The sequence below is a fragment of the Gouania willdenowi genome, chromosome 6, assembly GCF_900634775.1.
Source record: "Gouania willdenowi chromosome 6, fGouWil2.1, whole genome shotgun sequence".
In the NCBI taxonomy this organism is placed as follows: domain Eukaryota; kingdom Metazoa; phylum Chordata; class Actinopteri; order Blenniiformes; family Gobiesocidae; genus Gouania; species Gouania willdenowi.
The window spans coordinates 49,401,853-49,425,484 of NC_041049.1; the positions used below are offsets into that span (position 1 = coordinate 49,401,853).

The following is a 23,632-nucleotide window of genomic DNA, read 5'->3' on the forward strand; positions in this document are numbered from 1 at the left end:
AACAAAATTTGTAAACTGCATCTGACATCTTGAAATCAATATTCTGTCACTATTTAGACTCTTATTTCAAATTTCTCTTGAGTGCAGTGTTTCCAATAAAACCATTTGTAAAGCTTCTCTCTATCTTTTCTCCTGGGTGGTTGCTTTTGATGTGGTGATTACACTGAAAACTGTCTGATAAGTGCGGGTTTCTAAAGTTCTTTGATTTTGTTCTTAGGCAATATAAAACACATCAAATAGGTGTATTTTTTCCAGTGTCATATGAATTCATGTCACTTTTTAAATAACCTTGAGATAGTTTTGTTTCCCCTGCTCCCTGCGAGGGAATCGTTGAACTCTGTGCCATTAATCTACACTTTACCGCAACATCTGGTCTGTTAAACACAGTGAGTGATGCCATGTCTGTTCAGCGGCAGGCGAGGCGGCTTTGACGTCAGCAGAGAAGAAAGAGTAAATTAGTTTCCACCTACGTCAGACACCGTGATGAGTGTCTGACTTTTCGCAGCTCATTGGCCTTGTCGTTTGTCCCCTCCTCCACTCACAACACGCCACACTACAGGTGTGACTATGGCTGTATAATGACAGAAAATAATTCTTTTGAAGTAAAAGCCACTTGTTCAATATTTGTCATTCCTTATTCTGGGAAGCTTCTTGTCTTTGCTAACTGACTGCTGTGGCCCAGGGTAAGCCTCAGTGAGCTTGAATGAAGGTTTTCCATTTCCAGTAACCGTACGGCTCCAATAGTTAGAAACAAATTAATGGAAACTTAACTTAAGCATGGAATCTCCATTACAGCTGTATGCTGTTTTCTCATGTATGGATGGATGTTAAGCACTGTAACTGCTGCTGTTAATCTTTGTAAATATAGACAATCTGTAAACAATTTCCAACTGCCACAATGAGGTCTTTATTTGTAGCCAGTCTACGGTATTTGATTTGGACTCTGTGAAAATGTGCTGATGTATTTTATACAGAATTTTCATAGACATCCTTTTTTGGTTGTAGGAAAGCTTGCACATTACACAACAAAGCTTTTGCTGTGTTTGAAATGGCATACGTTGTACTATGCACTCCAAACTCAATGAGTATATATTGTCTACTATATACTATAAGTATGGTTAGGCGGATTAGGATGATGATCTTTCCAAGTGTAGTATTCTTCCAAGTTTCCCAAGATGCATTTGAAACCTACAACGACAAAAACTTGAAGCTAAGTATTACCATTGATTCGCCACCTTTGAACGTTCTGAAAGCATTTGAAACGAGAAAGTGACCAAGTAGAATATCAACATCTGCTCATTTGATCCATAAATCTAGCGGAAAACATATTTCATTCCCACATTTCGGAGATTTTCGGAGAACTGCCATTGAGCTACTGACTCATTTTCCGGTTAACTTCAAAACAAGAGCCCTATTTACAAAAGCAGTTAAAAAAACGAATGGAAGACAATAAGAGATGCTTTTGTTTTGAAAAGGGGATGTTTGAATTTTAGCTTGAAACCGGTCCCAGGACGATTTTATCTTCTGCTCGCAATGCGTCATGGGGCGGTTGTGTATGACATTTGAAATTTTCAATATAGTCAACATCCGGGTATTTCTCTCGTACTCGATCTTTCCATACTATCTAATGTGATTGATAAATTATTTAAAAAAAAAAAAAAGTGTTAAACTGACATCAGTTTTTCTTCTTTTTCCAAAACATTATGCACTTGTCAAGCTGAGGAATGCAGTCTTCATAATCCGGTGTCAGGAAAGCATTTCTTCTCACCTCACAATGAACTTCACATTTGAAATGCTTAACTGCACAAACTTTTGTAACCCTGTGATGTAGAATTGTTGTATGACAATGTACGTGGGTTGTAAAGACATAACAATGTGGTGGTTATTATGTACAGTACAACCTCTGACTATTTTCCGCCATGTGCTCACACCTTTCATATCCATGAGTGCACACATGGCATGTTTCCCTTGCTCCTCCTCGTCTTTGCACAGTTTTCTGTATTCTTTATTGCCCCGGCCAGGCAGGCGGATGCTATTATTAGCGCCAGGGGAACAGTCAGTACTCGTTCTGGTTGCTATATACCTCACTTTCTACCCCCACCTCGCCCCCTGCTCTGGCCAAATGCAGCCCCTACTGGGCCTCTGGGTCGTACATCTCCACCCAGTCTGGCAGAGTGTAGCGCACAACTTTCTGACCCCAGAGAGGAGAGACAAACGGTGCTGAGTGGTATGTGTTAGGCATCAAATTGTTTTTTTAAGTTTTTTAAGTCACACTGGGACGTTTAAACAATAAGAATAAGGATTGCAATACTTTGGCATAATATCTAATGCCACATTCATTTTTCTGAAGACAAAACACAATTTAGTTTCATTCCTCATGCACATCAGCATTCAAAATATTCTCAGATCCGGAATTTAATAATCCCATAATTGCCTTTTACAGTGGCTCCAAATACAAATGATGACAAAGTGAAAAGAAACACTAACAAAACATACATACATGATTAAAAAGGAAAAGTAACAACATAGAGACCAAGGGAATTATTATATTAATGAAAGAATAATTATACATTTTAAGTACAAATCAGAAATCAGAATTAACATGTATGCAAATAAAATACAGATATAAAAGTGTATTACATATCAATAAGCTGTAGGGTTTAGCACACAAGAATATAACCATTAGTATAGTTTTTTATTTAATTATTATTGAATTATTATTATTTACCTCATAAAATCTCAAACAAAAGTATTCTAGTTAAAGCAAATGCAGTATAAAAATATCTAAGCTGGTGATTCTTATGATGCCTTAACCCTGGATATTTTGTATTTGTAGCATAGTATAGCAGACATCATCAAAAAATGTTTCTGGGTCGCTAGAAATATGTGATATTAAAATGAGGTTACGACATGTAAAAGGTTGGGAACCACTGCATTAGTGCCCTCACACGTTATATCTGTAAAGAGTCACCTGTCTGCTACTATTAGGGTGTAGAGACGTAAAAAAGAAATCAACAAAGGGAGGATTCACACGTGAAGAAGCAAGAGAGGAGTGAAACGGATGGTATGTCTGTTTAGAGGCCATGATTATAGAGATTAGCAAGGAGTTGTTCAATGGTTCTTTTTTGTTTTTTAACATTAGTTGTTGACTTTTTTCCAAAGTTGCTTTTTACTACAATTTTTAAGCATTTTTTTGCCCAAATCTTTCTATGTCAAAGCAAGCGATGTGAAGTTCTAGTGATCTAGTGTTTTTGCTTTGTCTGATGTATCCCTTTCTGGTTTGTGAGTCGTGTTTGAACACGTCTGGCTGCTGCCAACCTGCCATAACTGGACTCCAGGTAAAGTTCAGAAACAACAGAAGGAATGTGGTCCCACCTTATGTGGCACAACACAAGTGACGCACCTCATTAAAAAAAATAATCAGTTGTATCATATTTTCCAACACTGTGCTTTATTTGTGGTATGATCATGCTTATTTTGATAGAGTATTGTATTGTCACAATAATAATAATAATGTCTAAGCATGTATTTTGTGGGTTTTCAGAGGATTTGTGAGTCTGATTTGTAGAAAATATTTTAGAAATGTCTTTTTTGACTCTTTCTTCTTCTCAAATATTGCCACCAGTGAGGAACAGTTCAAACGTATAGTAGAGGTTCCCAACCTTTTTCGGGTCAAGGCCACATTTTGATATCCCAAATGTCTTTCGACCCCACATTTGACATTTTTTTTCCGGAATATGTCTTTGATCACGTTAAAGTGTGTTACAAATACAGAGTAGTAAGGATTAGTAAAGTATGAGTATAGACAACAGTTGTTTATTCATTGTGCTTGATATGTTTATTTAAAAAATAATGTTTTTTTTATATATATATATTTTTATATGTATATATATATATATATATATTTTTTTTCTTAAGCAGATTGTTTTCCTGATTTTCTGTTTTTGTGGGGGTTTTTTTTTTTTTACCAATTACTAGACATTTCATGCGACCCCATTTTAATCCCAGGTGACCCCACATGGGGTCTAGTTTATAGACTGTAGCTACACCTTTATTTATTTCAGTGTTTTCTACATCCTGCTAGGCCACCTGTTGCTACATTGTAACTACGCTTCAGGGAAAAGGATGAACCACGTTCAACATGGGCAGATACAAACGTCACTATGCCCCGCCCAAACTATAATTTTCTGCTTACCGATTGACCAATGGCGAAGTAGGAGGCGTGGCCTAGCTGTAAAATCTGCCCCCGTGGATTTTAATTTCACATCTTTTCTGCAGTGCAGAGAGAGAAAGAACCACGCTGCTGCTGCTGCTGCTCTTAACTTGGAGTTTATTCCTCAGAATAGTGTGAGGAGAGTCCTCTGAACCGCATTTTCTTCATGTTTTAAGATATGGTCGGAGACTTTTGCTCCTTCTCTGGAGATAAGACGGATATGCACTCACAAAAAAACGCTAAAAACGGACTAAGTTGCAAGATGGTGCTGCAGGCAGTCGGTAAAGTGCTGAGGTAACCACACACAGGGGGCTTCTTCTGTTTGTGTCCTCATCGATCTCTGAGAGTTTTACATGTAACTTTAAAAAGGAATGATGAATGGTGGAAACTTTAAATCTTGACTTCACTTATGTCAAACTTTAACGATATTTCACAACACAATCTTGTCTGAAGACACAGGTTGGATGTGTAAGCCTTTGTAAAAATATTTAAACCGAAATTATATGATAACTATATTAGAAATATTAAAGTTGATACTGTGAGAGGATAAAAATCATCCAACACCTCACATTTTATTAGAAGAGGACGGTGGGGGAATCGATTAATCGCGATTTTACTATTGATGATTATGAATCGATTAGCAAAATTTCAAAGATCGATTATTTACATTTTCTTGATTGTAATATATATATATATATATATATATATATATATATATATATATATATATATATATATATATATATATATTGAAGGTGCTGGGAAAAGTCAAATAATTCAGCAGCTGACTGGTGTAAAAATGATGATCAATAACCGTCAACAAGCAAACATTTGAATAGTTTTTATTATTAAACAAAAGTCTGTTAGTAATCAAGTTGATACTTAAATAATTGGAATCAAATTGGAAAAATAAGCAGATTAACAACTACATTTTATTGCCAAAGTTTTGGCTGAAAAGAAGAACTTTTGACTCCCGATTGTGACAAGTTTGTCCACTTCAAACTGCATAAATGGTAAAATAGTGATTAAATATATGTTTCTACAGTGCCAGATGGTCTTTTTAAAGGCAGTTTAACGACCATAAATCTTCACATAACTTAGCACCCATCCATCTATCATCTTTCTGAAAAAAGTCGATACCAAAAAGTAAACACAACAATCTAAAATCAGATTAAAGCAACTCCTTAGTCAGACATGAAAGATACATTTGTGCCTCTGCTTTGTAGTAATTACACAATCACTCAGACCCTGTGATTCTGAGGGCAGAGCAAATTACCAGGTGGGGGTGATGGTGGACCCCGAGGCCTGAAAGGCTCCATTCTTTTTACAGCTTAACACAAGCAGGAGAAATGTGGGCCCTTATCTAGCCTAATACCTTATTTAACACACCTGTAAACTAAGGCAACTATGAGGAAAGTTGCTTAAAATCACTTTGTGAATCATATGAGTCGTTTAGTGCAACCTTTGGTTTTTTTTTTTTACAGCTGTTTTTTGATAAAAGCACCTTAAGTTATCACAATGAAAACACAATTGACCTGTATTAGTTCTGTCGTATTAACCTGTACTCAGGTTATTTATAACCTGTCAAAGCTGAGATTGCCAACTGGAGCCATAACAATGCATTCTGTGCTCATGGGTGACACATGCAACTAGTTGTGGTTAATTCCCATCGAGAGTGCAGTTTAAACTAAAAACAGTGTGTGTGTGTGTCACAGCAAAACCTGTTGACATACAGTTTTCTGTCACATGATAAGGACAGTGGTTATTATGAGTGTGTTCCTTCAGGGCGTTTGCTGTCTTCTAATTGCTATAATCTAATATTGTTTTTCATTGTAAAGCCCAAAAGGTATGAAGCGCTTAAAGCACTGGGACAGTTTCCACTCACTGAAATGAGGTTAGGGTGCTTTAAATATGTTTGTACCTGTATGATCAATAACATGATAACGATGCCTAAAATAGATTTTGGCAGTGCAAGCGTTTTGTGTATTATCTTTGCTGGACTTTTTATGCATAAAAATAAATACCGCCCCTAATCATATCATGCTTGACATTGTATAATTTTCATGATTCATTGAAGTAGATTTTGATTGGATTGATGGAAAAGGAAGGTTTTAATTTGTCTCTTCTGCTACGTTTGTGTCTTCCCAGTTTTTTTCCGTGTTAATTCAACCTTCTGTCGCTAAAGGTCACGTTTGTTAAGTGCTTAAACAGCAGCTCGCTCTTATCTCTCCTAAAACCTGACTCCCCCGTCCAGGCTTTCACGTGTGTTGTGATGTTGATGAGGCGTCGTTACGCTGCTGGCAGGGAGTCCTTTGATACCCAGAGCCACTGAATGGAACTTGCTTTTCAAGGAAATGAGGAGGTATCCAGAGTAGACCTATGCTGGAACAGGGTCAGTTCAAGTACCAGTTTGGTGTAGACACCACCAGGCTATGATTCTAGTTCATTCTTGCTAAAAATTAATAAATAGAGAGATGACTTATAACTTCACAGAAACAAATGTGACAATGCAGCTAGCCTACAGACTTGGATCTGTTTCTCTACTTAAAACCTCATCTTTTTCTAACCTTGTCCTGGCTGCTGTGGTCACGCTTTGGTGCACCGAGTCTGCTCGCTTGTGGTTCTTTTTGTGAAACGAGTCTTTGTCAGTTCAGTTTGTGACCAGAAAAAGATCAGACGGCTGAAAGAAACCTTTCTAAGTTGTGTAAAACAACAACATTCATTCCTTAGTATTGAGAAATACTTGATAACAGCACGTGCTTGCTTGTTGTGCTTCTAGCTTAGTTGTAATACATCTACAATAGTCCATTAAATAATACCCTCATTACACTGAAATGAAAACATTGATGATGGTTTAAGAGTACATGTAGATTATCATCTGTGTTCCTCACCTTAGCATATTGCTACAACTGTGTATATTTGGCAACAGTTGGATTCCTCTGCTATCGTGAAGGCCAAATCAGGCAACAGTTGTGCAATAAGTGGCTCAACAGGAGCTACGGGTTTAAGAGGAAAGTCATTATCTGTGCTTTGTTAAACAAGTTAGAGTTTGGATTCTTTTTTTGTTGTTAACACAACCAAACTAGAGCCGTCATTCTAGGGTTTAGTGTATTGTAAAATGTAAAGCAGAAATATTGCTCAAGCACATAAAGGCCTGATGTTTCTTCATAATAAAAATTAGCTTCTGTCAATGACACAATGTTGTTGTGTTTATGTCACAGGACCAGCCCTCATTTATGCAGAACATATTTTACAATTTAGCATCTGTACACATTAACCTGTAGTTAAACATTTCCAGGAAGAAAAAACTGCTGAGTTCACATTCAGTTACAACTGTTTGTGTGTGTGTGAACAGTCCTGATGGACACACACACACACACACACTTGTACAAACACACGCTCTCAGACCAGACAGAGCTGGCTTCTTCTGGACTTTCTCGGGGTCTCTGCTAAATTGCAGCTGTCGTGACCAGCTGGTTCAGCCATGGAAATGGAAAATAGAGAACAACACGAGTCAAGCGTCCTTACGTGGGTGTGTGTGTGTGTGTGTTGTCAATGACACAAGTTTCACACACTATTTACTGTTATGTTTTAGAAGAGGGGGTAGTGGTGCTACTGGGAAAAAGGGAAAGGGTAAAAGTTGTTAACAGACAGAGTTTAACAGCTGTTGGTCCATTTACTCCAGAGATCCACTGACTGACCTCCATCTCACCCGCGACACATACACGCAACATATGTCCTGATTGGTTTATGTTGCTGATAAACATTGGGAGGTTTATCTTCCTCAACAGAAATCAGACAAAAACATTCATTTTAGGTTGAAATTCTGCAAGTCTTGGAGACATGTGCCTTATTGTGGCATCCTTCTCTTCTACTCCCATTCTATCTCTAATCTGTTGAGGGGAAACAGGCATCTGCTACCTTTTATGGCAAAGAGACCGGCCTTGGATAACTTTAGCAAGAACAGACAAAGTAGATGGACTATGTAGGCATGAGGGGAGGTGTGCTGGCACAGGAAGTTTGCATTTCATCAATCATGAATTAACCTCTTCTTAGGACACAAAATATTTGAACTGTTATTATTTTATGGTGACTGAAAGGAAATGGCTGTTAAAGCTAACCTTTCTCAGAAGGCTAAGCTGTTTTTTCTTTTTTCAGATTTAGTAAAGTGTTAGATGGAGTTAGGACAAATTTGTGAGCATTGACGGTGGCTGTAGGGCTGTAGGTGAAGCCCTTCCACATGACTGAACTTGTAACTCACAGCACCAAACTACGTGGACCACATGAATCCGTTTCAAAAGGAGAGAGAGAGTAGACGCAGATGCAAGGATCAACCTATTCTAAAACCAATGCTTCAAAGCAGGCATCTTTAGCTCGCTTAACCAGTAGACCACGACTCATGTGGTCAGAACATGCAACAAGACCCTGGTCTGCGTCTTACTAGGGGTCTCTGCATGTTTACAAACGTTAGAGAATGAGCCAGGCCTTTTCTTCTCAAAGTGTTTAAACTATTAGCTTTTCTTCAAACATTCGAAATTTCAAATCAAGTCTCAACTGTCCAGGTATAAACGCATTTCACGAGTTAAGGATTGTAAAAGTATAAATCTTTTAACTTATTGCCTTCTGATCCTTGGCTGTTAATTTTTTTCAAGAGCATTCATTAATTATTAGCCGGCAGTGTAATCATGTGTCCTTGTTTTTCTTTTTTTTTCTATTTTGTGAAACAGCCAAAACAAGTTCAGTTGTTTGTTGATACAAGTTAAACAGTTTAATCATTACTCAATAATGAAAATGAGCTGTTTATTGTGCAAGGTGTCCTTTTAGCCTGTAATGTTTTCCAAGAAAGAAAAACAAACCCATTGCAATACCGAATATGACCATGATTTTCTAGGAGTGATCTGACACATTTAGCCACATATTTAGTGTAAAAAAAAAAGGAGATCTTGAATATTTACAATGGAAAGACTGTAGGCTGTGTGCATTACTCTTGACATGTTTTGTTTAGTTCAGCTGCAGTGGGAAAAAGCAGAAGATAAGGAGGGAAATTGGCTGGCACAACATGGTGTTTATAACCCTTTTTATTGAGCTTCTCCATCCTGAAGATAGAGTGTGTCTGACATGAGGAAGGGAGGTCAACTAAAGAGAACACACAGTCGGATCATTTTGTTTAGATAGCGGGTGGAGGAAGGAGAAAAGCATGACAACTGGAGATGGAGTAGGTGAGGGTGAAAAGGCCAGAAATAAGTTGACAAGCGTGCACTAATTTTAAGAGAAAAGTGAAAGTCCACATCATTTAGAAAAAAATAGATTTAAAAAATAGAAGTGTATTCTTGTTTTTAAGCCAGTATCAGAGTAATGTTGCAGGAATCTTAGATACAGGAAATAAGCCTTCATAGGTGAAGAAAGACTTGAAGTTTCACCATTAAACTTGACGGTTGCACTTTAACAGTCAGTGTCTCAGAAAAAACTTTAATTTGACCCCACTCACACTGCCTGCGCTGATAAAGACAGAGAGGAAGTGAAGGAATGGTGCGATTTGACGTCTCACTGTAAAATCTGACAGTGGAAGCACAGGACGAGCGTCTGTCTTCAAAGTATTGATCTATTGTTGGAGTCGTAGGTCAATGTCGTCGCTCATGTGTAATACACTGAGAAAGAAGTTAGCAAAGGTTTGTGCTCTTCTTTTCGTTCCATGGATACTGTAGCTTTTTTTTTTGTCTCGTAGAAAGTTGCGCTATTGGTTTGACAAGGCTCCACATTATTTCTTATCCTAGAATGTATGTTTGATTTCCAAATTCTCTTTTCCTTTGCTGTGTTGCAGGAAGTCGAAGACGAAGCCGAATGGAAAGAAGCCTCCGGCAGAGGAGAAGAAGCAGTACTTGGAGCCAGAGTTCACAAAAATCCGTGTGGTGGACTTTGACCTCAAGGAACTGGTGGTGCTGCCCAGAGAGATAGACCTCAATGAATGGCTTGCCAGCAACAGTGAGTGACTGCAACTTTGTTTGGACTTAATGACAGACATGAATACAGTGACCGAGTGCCTGTGTTAAAGCAGTGCAGTGGTTACTAAAACCATTCACTGCAGTTACACTAGATATTTTTATCTTCCTCTAAAACTGAAAGTTTTGAGCTCATTCTTGAGGTGCACTTGAGTGCTGTTGTCAGTTCCTGCAGTGCAAGTGAGCCTGTCCTTTAACATGATCCAGACCTGGCACAGCACACATGACGCAGGTCTTGACACCATCGATGTTCTCCCTCCTGCAGGCGCTCGTGACATTCGTGGAGTTCAGTAAACAAACCGCTGCCTGGCTGCTTGATAGATCTCACAAGGTTTTTTATTTTGTCCGTCTCTTTGACTTTGTTTTGGTTACATATCCAAACCAGCCAGGTGCTCGTAGGGGCCAAGAGAAGCTAGGAATGTTCTTCTCCGTTGACCTTAAGAAGATAGATTAAAACCCAGATGGATTTTTATAAACAGAAGTAAAATTTTTCTAAATCAGCGTTACTTTTCCCGAATATCTTTCCTAACTTACAGACAACTTTGTGAAAACAAGGAGTGAGCAGCGTATTCAGGAATATGCATGTGGGAGGAACAAGGCTTCAAGTTGATTGAGTTAGCTTTGTTAAATGTCTTTGAAGGGTTGATGTTAATTGATTACCTGTATCATTGAATTAATAATACTAAATTACCAGTTGTTATTTTATGAAGATTATACAATGAAAAGCTTTTAGTGTTTTGGAGTAATACTCTCTTAAAGTTCACTACAATGGCCGTGAACGTACATTTGCCAGCTTTCCTTTGAGTTGTAAACTGAAAATTCAAAAAAAAAAGTTTGACATACCACCAATTGAATCCCAACACACCCAGAAGAGAGAAAAGAGAACTTTGGTTCTTAATCCCACTGAGCAAAAATATGTAACTGAGAAGTGTTTGTTCTTTTTGAGTAATGGCGAGATCGACTTTTATGATCTGCGTGACTTATTGTAGTCACAACTTGAATCACAGTGCTTAATTACTCGTCAAACTTGCAGCCACCTCCCCAACGGTTGAACCCTGTGGGTAGATGTCATGTGATTCTAGTTTAAACTGCACCACGATGGTGACAAACCAACAAGCTGTTTGCTCTGTCATTCTATCACATCAACAAGGTGTTCAAATATTTGACCGTGCTTCCACGACTTAACCCCCGTGTGACAGAAGACACACAACTGCTAATCTCTCACTCTTTTCCCAACAGCGACGACATTCTTCAACCTTATCAACCTGCAGTACAGCACCATCTCAGAGTTCTGCACTGGGGACACGTGTCAAGCCATGACGGCCTGCAACACGTAAGTTATCTGCCTCGAGTGGCTCATCAATCGTTCACCTGTTGAAGTCCATTGGTTTATTTATCAGATATTATCAATCTGGGTTTTTTTCATCTAAACGTTTTTTTGAAGAATGCATTGTGAGATATGGAGTCTCGTAAATGAATGCATAGAAGTTTCCAGTATTCACCGTCATGGCACCTCATTCTGCGAGACATTCAATTTCAGCCAGATTTGGTTCTTTCCATGTTTGCCCCAAAATAAACATCCACCATTGTTTTACCACAACTTTCATTGGGTGAAAACACCAGAAATGTGTGTCCCCCCTCCCACGCCCCGCAGTGGTATCGGCCGATAATATGCCACTGGGTATCGGTATCAGGACCAAAAAGGGCATCTGAACAACACTACTTAAAAGTGTCAGAAATGAGGGAAGGGGTTTTGGGGTAATGTCATTTAAAAAGTAGGAACAATTAGTTAAAACTGACAAATAATGGGTTTGACAAATTGTGAATGTAGTGAAATTGGAAAAAATAAAACGGGTTAAAAGTGACAATAATGGGTCAATATATGCAACATTAGGTGGGAAAAGTGGTGGGAAGGGTTTATAAGTGTTGATAATGTCTTTAAATTTGAAAAAATGTGCAGAGAAGGCATTGAATTGGGGTAATGTAGCAAAAATGCATTAAAAGGAGAAAAAGAATGGCAAGAATAATTGATGAAAACAGGTTCAAATATAGCATGTTTGGTGTAGTTGCAGGAAAAGGATAAAATATTCCTACTTTCTTGGAGGCATCTGGCAACCTCCCTTCCCAGTGTCTTCCAACCTTAAATGAGGTCCTGACTCCAAGGTTGGGAACCTTAGTCCACGAGACTCCACATCCCACAATGCAATGCACAAAACTTTTCCGACAATGTCAATAAGATTGTTTACAGTCAACCTTTTACAAAATATTTTTTCAAGCAGATGATCTTTGATTTATTGATATCTGAGGCCTAAACTATCTCTTCAGCTCATAAAAAAATAATTGTCTCCAGTAGCTTTAATAGTTCTAAAGGTCATTTAGTTAAAAGGAAGAGTTTTTTTTTAGAATAAGTTGCTTTGTAAAACTGGATCTTCATGCCAATTACTAAAGGGTGCGGCCGTTAATCCTTTGTAGTAGTAGAGTCTTAATATTGCACGTTTCACACACTTCTTTGATGCTATAAATCAGATCATCACCTGGTATTTCCTCCTTAAAGCTTCGCTCTAGTGATCATGATTGGTTTTTAAGCCCAAAAGGAAACTTTTTGGGACGTTGTGATAGAAAACACAGCTGTCCCACTTAGACATAAATCTGCCTTCAGAAAAGCTCTCATGTATTAAAAGAGAAACATTGTGAAAAACAAGCTGCACATTCTGCCGTAATTTCTTTGCGCAATCATGAAGAGGTGTCTTTTTGATGTCAGTGTTGTGAAGCGACAAACTGTAAGTGTTTTCATCTGACTTGTTTGCCCTGTTAGGGTGGGGTGCAAGTTGTTGTCTCTAAAGCGCGGCGTTCCTTCCCAGTGTGTTTGTTCACGCTGGAAGCTGGAAAAACCTGGTTGACTGAAGCCAAAACACTCACTCTGGGTTAAAAAGTGACACAATGACAAGCCTAAAGAAGAACAACACGGCTGTTGATAAAAGACAATAATCTCACATTTTTGTGCAATGAGAAAGAAACTGATCACGAGTTAACTTCTCCATCATTGGCGGGCGGGGGTTTTCCACTGCTGCCATCTAGGTTGCTGCTGCTGCTGCCGACTCACACCCTGAGGAATGGAGGAAACAAACGAGCTTTTCCTGCACATCAATGTGCTTTTGTTAAAAGAAAAGTGAAGTTGAGCAGTGGTGGTTTGAAGGTGCCAGTAGTGCCTCACTCAAAGCTGACTGAGCCACAGTCACAGCACTTCTGGTGCCCCGGCCCAAGGGCAGAGCTCTCGCTGTTATTTTGGGAAGAAAATGTTTCCATGAGCTATGAGTGAAAAAGCCCATTTGGTAGCTATTAGCCCAATCATGTAACGCCATGTGGAGAGAAGAACAGCTTGTTGTGTTCACAAGCCTTTGGCTTCATTTGGTGGTTTCCTCTTCATGTTGTCTGGTAGAAAACTTTAGATGAAGTCCATAGATATTTCTTTTAGTTGTGTAAAGATTGAGTACGAAAACAGTAAAGAGTAAAACATGAAGCTGCTGGAGATGAACATGTATCAAATGAGGACTTGGTGAAGAACTCATAGATGGATAAATCTGACATTTTGCTCTGAAAAAGAAGTAAAAGTTTCAAATTGCTGCTCGACAGTTTGTTTTGATTTCCACCTTCAACACTTTTATTGAAATTGTCGGAAAAGTTTGGTACAATGCATTGTGGGAGGTGGAGTCCCGTAAACGGATGCTGAGAAATGTTGCTGTGAATTCTTGTTTCTTCTCCAAACAAGGAGGACAGTGGTTTTTTGTTCTAGTTGGTTCCCAGTATTCCCCCGTGATATCAGAATGAAGTAAAACAGTTCTATGAATCCATATTCAGGACTCCACATCCCACAATGCAATGCGCAAAACTTTTCCAACAATGTCAAGAGTGTTAACGGTGGAGATTAAAACCAACTTTCAGACAACAATTTAAACCTTACACCTTTCTTTCGAGAAAATTATCTTCGATTTAAGCTGGGTTTCTATTACCCTTGAAAATGTTTAAAATCTAAATAGCGCAATAAAAACTGTTAATAGAAACACCTGAGTTTAATTAAAAACACTCACATATCAGCAAAAACATGTACGCTTTCATGAGGAGTTTTTTTCAAACGTTTTCATATTGAAACGTGTTGCAAAAACGCTATGAAAACACTTTTTCTGCAATTACACGTCACAAGACGTGACGTACCTGGTCACATGACCACTTCTCTCTGAGAAAACATGGCACAGTACATGTGGATAGAGGACGATATACTTTATACTTTAAAATGATTACTGCCACATTAGACCGTAAACAACAAAGGAGTTACGAGTCTCCTCCCCAAAACAACCTTTAATGGAAACACATTCAAAGCACAATTATACTTTGTCGACACTGTTATGGAAACAGATCTATTGAGGTAAACTATGTCTGTATCTGATTAAAAATTATAATCTCCAGCAGATGTTAAGACTAAAAGTTAACGTATTGGCCTTAAAAGTCTGCTTTTTAAAAATATTTATCCATGCCTTTAAAAATCATCCTGGTGATGGAGCTCAACACCTAGTCTTTGTCCTGTTCTTACTCAGTATGGTTTAGCCTGGTATGGCAGGTTTACGAGGCTCCCTCCCAGTCCGTCTGCTGTGGACCGTCTCCCCTACAGGGTCAGTGATGAAGACTCTCTACATTCTTCAGGACTTTTAACATCTTCCTCTCAGACTCGCTCTTTAAAAAGCTACACCTGCACCTCCGTCGTTTCACGGCCTTTAAACGGACTCGTCCTCCTCACAGACGTCCCTTGTCTTGGTCTGCGGTGTTGTAACCCGAGTGTCTCAGAGTAGTTTTACGGCCTCGTCCTCCATCAGCTTGTTAATAGCCACCTGCTGCTCATTCATCCATCTCTAAGGTGTCTGCTGACCTGCTAATGTGACCAAGCTTCTCTCTGACCTCTTGTTAACTTAGTTTCCAAGCGTCAGCCTGACCTTTACTGATCTGGGTCAGACTACTTGAAAATGTGTGACCAGCACCAAGGCTGTGGGGGGAGGGGGAGGGGCTATCAGTTATAAAATGCTGCAGTGAAAAAGGAAAGTCTTGGTTTTTCTCTAAAAGCACAGGTGATGTATCATTTGTCTGAGGTTTATCTTGAAATATTCCAGGAAGTAGCCATTTCCCAGCTCCTGGGTTTTTCCATCACAAACATTCCTCATGAAAACGTTCATCCCAGTTGTTAAAGGCCCTGTTTACAGATGTGCAGTGGTGCTGATAAAGGAGAGCATGTGCTAACGCGCGTCTGTCCTTGTCCTGTGCAGCATATACTACTGGTATGACGAGAGAGGGAAGAAGACGAAGTGCACTGCTCCACAATACGTCGACTTTGTCATGAGTCTTTGTCAGAAACTGGTCACAGACGAGGAAATCTTTCCCACTAAATACGGTGAGTTTTCCTCTGCTGCCCCCTGCTGGATGACATCATCATTCTCCTTTCATTTCAACAGTGTTTAACAGAGTTCATAATGCATTTACATCATTTTTAATGTTTTTCATCAACTAATTTGACCTTTTTATACTTGATGTTTTTGAATAAAAAGCAGAAAAAGGAGTTGTTATAATTTGTACTTTTGTTTATCAGAATCAAAAATACTTTATTGATCCGAGAGGGAAATTACTTTGTTACAAATGAGAAGAAGAAACACTAAACAAAGAAAATGTACATAATTAAGTAAAAGACTGTTATTCCAATGAGGATTAAATACAAGTGCCCGCATTACAGTAGAAAAAAATAATAGAAATAAAGATTATTGTATTATAATTGTACATTTGTAATAATACAAATGTACAACAATGATAAAGATATATACGAGAGTTAGGAAGCTTGTCAGGTTAAAGTGAGGAGTTGTATCGGCTGTTTAGGAATTTAGTTTGAAAAATTGAAGCTTTCATAAAACTATCAGTTTGGTCCTACTTATAGATTTGGCTTTTTTTTTTTTTTTAAAGGTTGTAATGGAAATTTCAACAATTACACCATAGATTACTGATCATAAAAGCCTCCAGCTCTGAATTATTGTTAATATAATATATGTAACAGAAGGTTCAGACATTAAAATATTATGGCAAACTGTTTAATCATTTAAAATCATTGGATAAAGACAGATGAAAGGACACACACACACACACACACACACACACACATCTGGCTTCAAAGACATTTTATTTCACAAATTAGATCATTGCAGTGGTTCTCAACCTTTTTTTCCTGTCATATTTTTTTCCAAGAATTACTTTTTGATCATGTTTCTTAAGCCGTGTTACCAATCCAGAGTAGCTCAGATTTATTATTATTGTTATTTACTAGATTTATTTTTGACAAAGTTCAAGTATAGAACACAGTTGCTTATGTTTTAATTTAAAAAAATTTTTTTTCAGACGACCCAATTTAAATTCCAGGCGTTCCCATATGGGGTCCAGACCCCAAGGTTGAAAAAACACTGGATTATTACATTTGTTGTTTCTTCTTCACTTCCTCAAATGGTGAAAAGAAAAGAGTAAAAAACTGTGTTTGTTTTGTTAAAGTTGGGTTTTGTTCTGTGGTGACTTTAATCATGTTCTCATGTGATGCTGATACTTTCTTCCTCCAGGTAAAGAGTTCCCTAACTCCTTTGAGTCGTTGGTGAAGAAGATCTGCCGGTACCTTTTCCACGTGCTGGCTCACCTCTACTGGGCGCACTTTAAAGAGACGGTGGCTATGGACCTGCAGGGCCACTTGAACACTCTCTATGCACATTTCATCGTTTTTGTAAGGGAATTCAACCTGGTGGACCCCAAGGAGACCTGTATCATGGACGACCTGTCCGAAGTCCTCTGCACCCCAGCCCCGCCGCCCGCCCCCACCCCGGCCCCCTCCGCCCCCGCCTCAGCACCCTCGCCTTCCTCACAAAACCACGTGACGGAGAGATGAGCGGCGGTCGGGCCCAACAGACGACGAGATAGAGGAGAGAAGGAAAACACCGTCCGGCCCCTTTCCCTCGGTGCAAGCAGGACCTCCAGAGACCTTCCTTTACACCAACCAACCAGCTGGAAGGAAAGGGGTGGAGGGGTTTTGGGGGAGGGGTTTGTCACGCCAGCAGGAATTGGCGTGAGCGTTTCCTCCCAGAGGCAAATCCCTCCCGTCTTCTCTGCAAAATTTAAACTAGGAACAAAAACGTATGTGTATGTTTTCTTTTGGTTTTTCCTTTTCTTCATTTTGTTTTTTTTTTTTGTTTTGTTTTTTTTGTTGCGGTTTTCTTAATTTTCTTTTTTTGTTTGTTGTTGGAGGTGTGCACGGCGTCGGCCCGTCGCCCTACAGGCCTAACATTCAGTGCACAGAGGGCTCTGCTTTGCTTCAACCTGCTATTGTACAGTGTTGTTGATGATGTGGAGGAACGTGTTGGCGAGTAGAGAGCCACGTTTCTGCCTCAGTGGGGGGCCATACTAGCCAATCACTGTTTGGGTTGTTTGTGATGGGGGTGATTGAAGCGCTTCCTACTCAGGACATGAGAGATTTAACTCCTTAGTCTCATAATAAGCAGCTGATGAAACCTCTAACCAACACGTCCAGTAGAGGCCAGCAACGCTGTACAAGGAGCAAATCTAAAGATTGTATTTGATAAAAATCTAATTATGACCCACAGAAAGGATAGTTTGATACACACTGGTGCCCATCAACGACCACCCCACTCCACCCACTCCTTTGCACAGAAGGACAAAGACATGAAGTCATGTCTGCAGACGGCGCCGCCAGAAAGAGAAGAAAAGGAGGAGGGAGTGGCAGCAGGTGCTCACCAGTGTTCCCAGTACACAGCTAAAAAAAACTTCATCTTTTCTTAAAAGGATTGTCTGGAAAGTTAAAGTTTGGCGACATCACCACACACACACGTATGTAAAATGCACACAGTCTGCTTGGACTTTACTGTACAAAGAACCATGAGCAGGTTCTGTCAGATAAAGCCTCTCTAAAGGAGGAGGATTGGATTTATTATGATTCTCCTTTTTCTATTTATTTTAATTTTTTTTGCAGGGTTCTTCAGTTCTGGCTCTTGTTTTTATGTATTTTAATTATTAACTAAGTTAAAAGCGATTTAATATTTTAAGATCTGCGGATTATAATCTAATAAACGAGAGAAATGCCAAGTTGTCTCTGTGTCATTTATAAAGTTGTGTAAAGTTAATGTTTCCTTTAGATAAGAACTAATCAACTGGCGGTCCGGGGGCCACATGTGGCCCTTGATCTAATTTTATGTGGCCCCCAAATTAAATGCACAGAATGATATCAAAATCCACCAAACAACAAAAATGCAGTAAAATATTCTAAACAATTACAACACAACAAAAAATACTGTAAAAGATGAGGAAAACTCTAAATTATTATGAAAATTAACAAAACAACAGGAATACACAAAAAACTCCACATAACACAAATATTGATGACAAAATTACACAAAATGACTCGAAAAACAAAAAACTAACAGAAGATGACAAAAGTACGCAAAACGAGAAGTACACAAAATTACTGCAAACCCACAAATACACAATATGATGCAATTTACAGGAAAAATACACAAGAATGACAGAAACTCACAAAGTTACTCTAAAAACCTTTTGTTCTGTCCTGTTATAATGCTCTGATTGGGCATTATTGTGAATGCTGACATTAATGTACATAATGTGGCTCTTCCATCAAACAAACACATTTGTTTAGTCGTTTATTTAAGATCTACATCTTAAGTTGTAGTTTTTAATGTGTTGTTGGGAAAGACTGAGTAACAATTACACACATGAGCCAACATTAGAAGCTATGGATGATTATTTGAGTTATTTCATTCAATCTTTTGTAATAGTTAACACTATTTTGGACATTTATTAGTGGCTGGTAACTAGTTTGTTGGTGCTTTAACGTTCACACACACTGTTATTATAAGGTCATCTGATCATCAGTGATTATGGACTGTTTTAGTGCTTTAATCAGATAAACATAGTGGCAGTAACATATAACAAAAATAAAACTTGGTGTTCTTTACTGTCATTTTTACAGAGCCCCAGGCATAACATGGTGAAGAAAAAAACAAAACAAATTTGAGGCCATGAAATATTAATTTTTGACCACGAAGTATTAATTTGTGGCCACATAACCATGTCATGTCCGGGGCTCCGTACATTATACTCACTCAGGTGAATGATTAACTCACACACAAACTTCTTAATTGCAGAAACATGCAGTCACTCATAATTTATGTTTTTATTTGAAACAAAGAAAAACAAATCCAGAACTCAGTGCAGCTTCAGTAACGTTGTCTGTGTTTCTTCTCACTGACCCTGAGTTAAACAAGCATGTTTTACTACTTACAAGACATTTACTAGAGGTGTCCCGATATTGATATCGAATATTGGCCAGAAATGAATATCGGATTTTATCGGACTGCATCTAAAATCACCGATATAAGCTCTCCGATAAAATGTTCTGCTCCAGCACTTCCATCCATAGGTGACTGTGGTTCACACTCCAACAAAGTAACCTCCTGTTGCTGACTATTGTTCTCTGTTTGAGTGACATCACTTGATCAAGCCTTTTCTAACATTTCACACTACAAAATAAATAATAAAAGTATGTATGATTCATGCTGATATATCTGATCAATATCGGTCGATACGCAAGGCTGCAATATCGGTATCATATCGGAAGTGAAAAAGTTGTATCGGGACATCCCTATTATTCACAGTAGTGGATGGTTTCTCTTGAAGGTAAAAAAAATAAATAAATAAATCCTGTGGGATCAGCAGTTTCTAAACTACTCAGAATAACCACCAGGTGGCACCAACCATGCCATGCTCAAAGGCACTTCAGTCACTGATATTTCACACAGTGATGCCCAGTTTGATAATAATTACTACAGGTTTATTCTACTATCAAGCTTTTTTGATTCCATTGTCAGTGCAAGGCTGTAAAACTCATTTTAGTAACTTCAGGGTTAAAAACACAGACTAGTTGGATCTGAAGTGGGGCGCAGATTAATGTGCCCTAGTTACTTTGAACTTTAAAATCAAAGGCTTAGTGACTTATAAGGATTTATACAGCATTATATTTGATAAAATGGACATCATTGGACAATGTTTGCAAGAATGTTCATGCATAACTCATATATTTTCATTATAATGAAAATAAAAGTACTTTGACATTTTATACAAGACTGCAAAACACTTTAGAAATCATGTCGATTAAGGCATCATTTATCTATGTTTTATTACTAAATATAGAATCATTTTAAAGTTGTTTTCAAAATAGTCGTGGCAACATATTTTGACTAATTGATTTTAAATAACAAAAAAATTACAAATGAGTAATGTTTAAAAAAAATATAAAAGTATACACAAACAGCTGGAACACAATATGTTCCTCTTTAGTCCTTTTCTCCTCTAAGGGACAGCACGTGTGAGTGAGTTGTGTAGTGTGGTTTGTTTAGAGATCAAACTGCTCTGTATTTTTGGCCCCTGAACTAAAATGAGTTTGACACGTGTCCTAGACTAGAGCTACTTAGTCCTCCTACACAATGGACAGACAGGGGTCAGTGGATGTCCTTGGACATCATGGACCTACGGAACCTAGAGCCCCGCCTCCTCCTCACAGACACGGGGGGACGCAGAGCGACCCCCTCGTTGATCTGGAAGCGGCTGATCCCACCGGCCTCCTCCAGGGTCCTGGCGCTACAGACCGGGGTGGGAACCTTCACCGTGTTGCCAAACTTGGAGTAATCCACCGCGTACTTCCCTTCCTCCTCAGACACCGTGGGCACGAAGCGCTGCCCCCACAGGATCTCCTCAGACACGTAGGAGGTCCTGGCCTGTGTGGTGATGCCGGTGGTCTCCACCACTCCCTCCAGGATCACCACCACCTCCACGTCCTGGTGCAGCAGGTCTGAGGCCGACAGCTCGTACAGAGGACTGTCCTTGTCTATGACGTGGCAGATGATGAGGGGAGACACCAGGAAGACCCCGTTGGTGCCCACCGGGTTGTCCATGTGGATGTCGATCTGGTCCAGGGGCACCACCTCCCCTTCCTTGGTGGTGCTCCTCCGGACCACCTGCATCCGCACGGTGGCGCTGATGATCATACTCTTCCTCAGGTCTCCGATGCGGATCATGAAGCACAGCTTGTTGTTTCTCACTGAGATCACCGCGTGTTTGCTGAAGATCAGCGTCTCCGCGCGACGGTTGGCCTGCGCGGTTTTCATGAAGATGCACCCGAGCATGATGGCGTTGATCACCAGACCCACGATGTTCTGTACGATCAGGATGACGATGGCGGACACGCACTCCTCCGTGATCATCCGACCTCCAAAGCCGATGGTGACCTGGACCTCTATGGAGAAGAGGAAGGCGGAGGAGAAGGAGTGGATGTCCGTTACGCACGGCACAAAGTCGTCCCCTCTCTGGTCCAGGTCACCGTGCGCGAAGGCAACGAGCCACCAGATCATCCCGAAGAGCAGCCAGCTGCACAGGAACGACATGGTGAAGATGATGATGGTGTGGAGCCATTTCAGGTCCACCAGTGTGGTGAAGACGTCCTGCAGGAAACGGCCCTGCTCGCGGATGTTGGTGTGCGCCACATTGCACGTGCCGTTTTTGGACACGAACCGAGCCTTCCGGGTTGTAGCCTTGAACTTGGGCGGTAGGACACCCTCAGCCAGGCGGGTGAGCAGGTAGTCCTCAGGTATGAGTCCTTTCCTGGACAGCATGGCGCTCCCATGCTCTGAGCGCGCACCGTCTGGGCTTCTGGTGCTCCGGGCCCCGCTGCAGCGGTCAGCTGCTAAAGAGAGAGAGAGAGAGAGAGAGTCCGGCTCTAGGTATGCACTGCCTCTCCTCACGTTGCCTCCGGGCAGGGCAAAGTCCCGTGAGGCGGTTTTTTTCTTGCAGCAGCTGCTCCCGTCCGTAAAGGACACCCTGCAATGCTGCTGCTGCGCGCTGGAGACTTTGGTCACACTGGTGCGTAAAGTGTGTTCCTAAGCCTCTCCATGATTCCATGATGTCTTCACCTCCACAGCCTCAGATAGATGGAGCTGATGGTGAGAAGTAGTGGAGGAGTCTCCCCCCCCACCCCTCTCACCCCAAACACACACACACACACACACACACACACACACACACACACACACACACACACACACAGTGTGGCACTGCAGATTAAACTCAGTATGATTTAAACCAGAGCTGTCGAACTCATTTTAGTTCAGGGGCCAAATATATAGAGTAGGGCTGGGCGATATGGACCATGTTTTTCTCTCAAAATAGCGATATACGATATAAATCTCGATAATTTTCTCGATAACTGACCAGAAAGACAATTCTGAGTTAAATTTGATGATCCAAATGCCACATTTTTAAACAAACAACTGCACAACATGTTCCATTTCAGTCTTTTTCTCCTCGGGACAGCACGTGTGAGTGAGTTCTGTAGTGTGTCTTGTTTAGGGGAAGGTCTGGGTTAGAATGCATTCATAAATCCATCAAACTGAGCTTTTCATAATTTTCTGAGAAGTAGTGAAAGCAGCGACTCCTAAAACAAGTATTTTTAATTCAAAATAAGATATATCTGTGTATGTAGGTGATATTGTATTTTTTTACATTCCCAAAAATAGAAAACTCGATATATCGCCCAGCTCTAATACAGAGGTATATTTTTGTCTTTATTGATCAATAAAAAAAAAACACAATTTTTCAATCAAAATAAAAATCTCTTCAATCAAAAAAATTATTTTCAATAAAAGAAAAGTTTACTTCACTCAAAGAAAAGTGATGATCATACTCAAAAAAAAAAAAATTAAATAATTAAACCCAAATAAATGCATTTGAATTTATTTTTTTATTACAAATATTTTTTTTTGATTGAGGTGATTTTTCTTTTAATTGAAAAGTTTTTTGTTTTTGTTTTTTAATAATAATAATAATAAAGAAACAAAATACCTCCATACAAATATGGATAAGTTTGATCTCAAGTCTGACGCAGAGGTTGGGAATCAACAATTTTCACGTTAGTGCTACTTTGCATTTCCATGTATGAATGATATAAAAGTATGTAGAATTTAAGGCACAGACAATATACACGCAATGGGTGACAGCAGGTAGTGACTATATTTATTTAATTTGGGGAAATTTTGTCAGATAATTTGAGGATTGAGCAGGATTTTTGAAAAAAAATGGTTTCTTTCAACAATTCGAGAATGAAAAAAGATTTACATTGTGTTATACAGGCATGGGGAAACTATGAACTCCTGCAAATATTGTAGAGTTTCAGTGAATTTGTGACAAATTCAATAAAACGTTGCAACGTTAATAATTGTAAATATTGTTGAAATTTTAGCTTTTCTTTAATTGTATTAAAATACATCGT

General features: G+C 39.3%; 2 protein-coding genes across 6 annotated transcripts in view; one reads left to right on the forward strand and one right to left on the reverse strand.

Annotated features, from left to right (window-relative positions):
• Positions 1-17,773, forward strand: part of mob2a (MOB kinase activator 2a) — a 68,663-nt gene extending 50,890 nt beyond the window's left edge. For 4 of the 5 annotated variants that reach the window (XM_028448982.1, XM_028448981.1, XM_028448979.1 and 1 more), the window contains exons 2-5: positions 10,035-10,195; positions 11,452-11,545; positions 15,525-15,649; positions 16,851-17,773. In XM_028448982.1, the coding sequence (XP_028304783.1) occupies positions 10,035-10,195; positions 11,452-11,545; positions 15,525-15,649; positions 16,851-17,170 (700 nt within the window). In that variant the 3' untranslated portion in view covers positions 17,171-17,773. Of the gene's footprint in view, positions 1-4,257; positions 4,508-10,034; positions 10,196-11,451; positions 11,546-15,524; positions 15,650-16,850 lie in introns of those variants that run through there. The other variant, XM_028448977.1, reaches the window with a different exon arrangement.
• Positions 17,774-20,394: 2,621 nt separating this feature from the next.
• kcnj11 (potassium inwardly rectifying channel subfamily J member 11) lies at positions 20,395-22,280 on the reverse strand. The gene has a single exon (XM_028448505.1). It carries the CDS (start codon positions 21,978-21,980, stop codon positions 20,811-20,813), a length of 1,170 nt encoding a protein of 389 aa, XP_028304306.1. The 5' UTR covers positions 21,981-22,280; the 3' UTR covers positions 20,395-20,810.
• Between the last annotated feature and the right edge of the window lie 1,352 nt (positions 22,281-23,632).

Excerpts from the sequence above, each read along its gene's own strand:
- kcnj11 (XM_028448505.1), bottom strand. The coding sequence starts at position 21,980 with ATGCTGTCCAGGAAAGGACTCATACCTGAGGACTACCTGCTCACCCGC.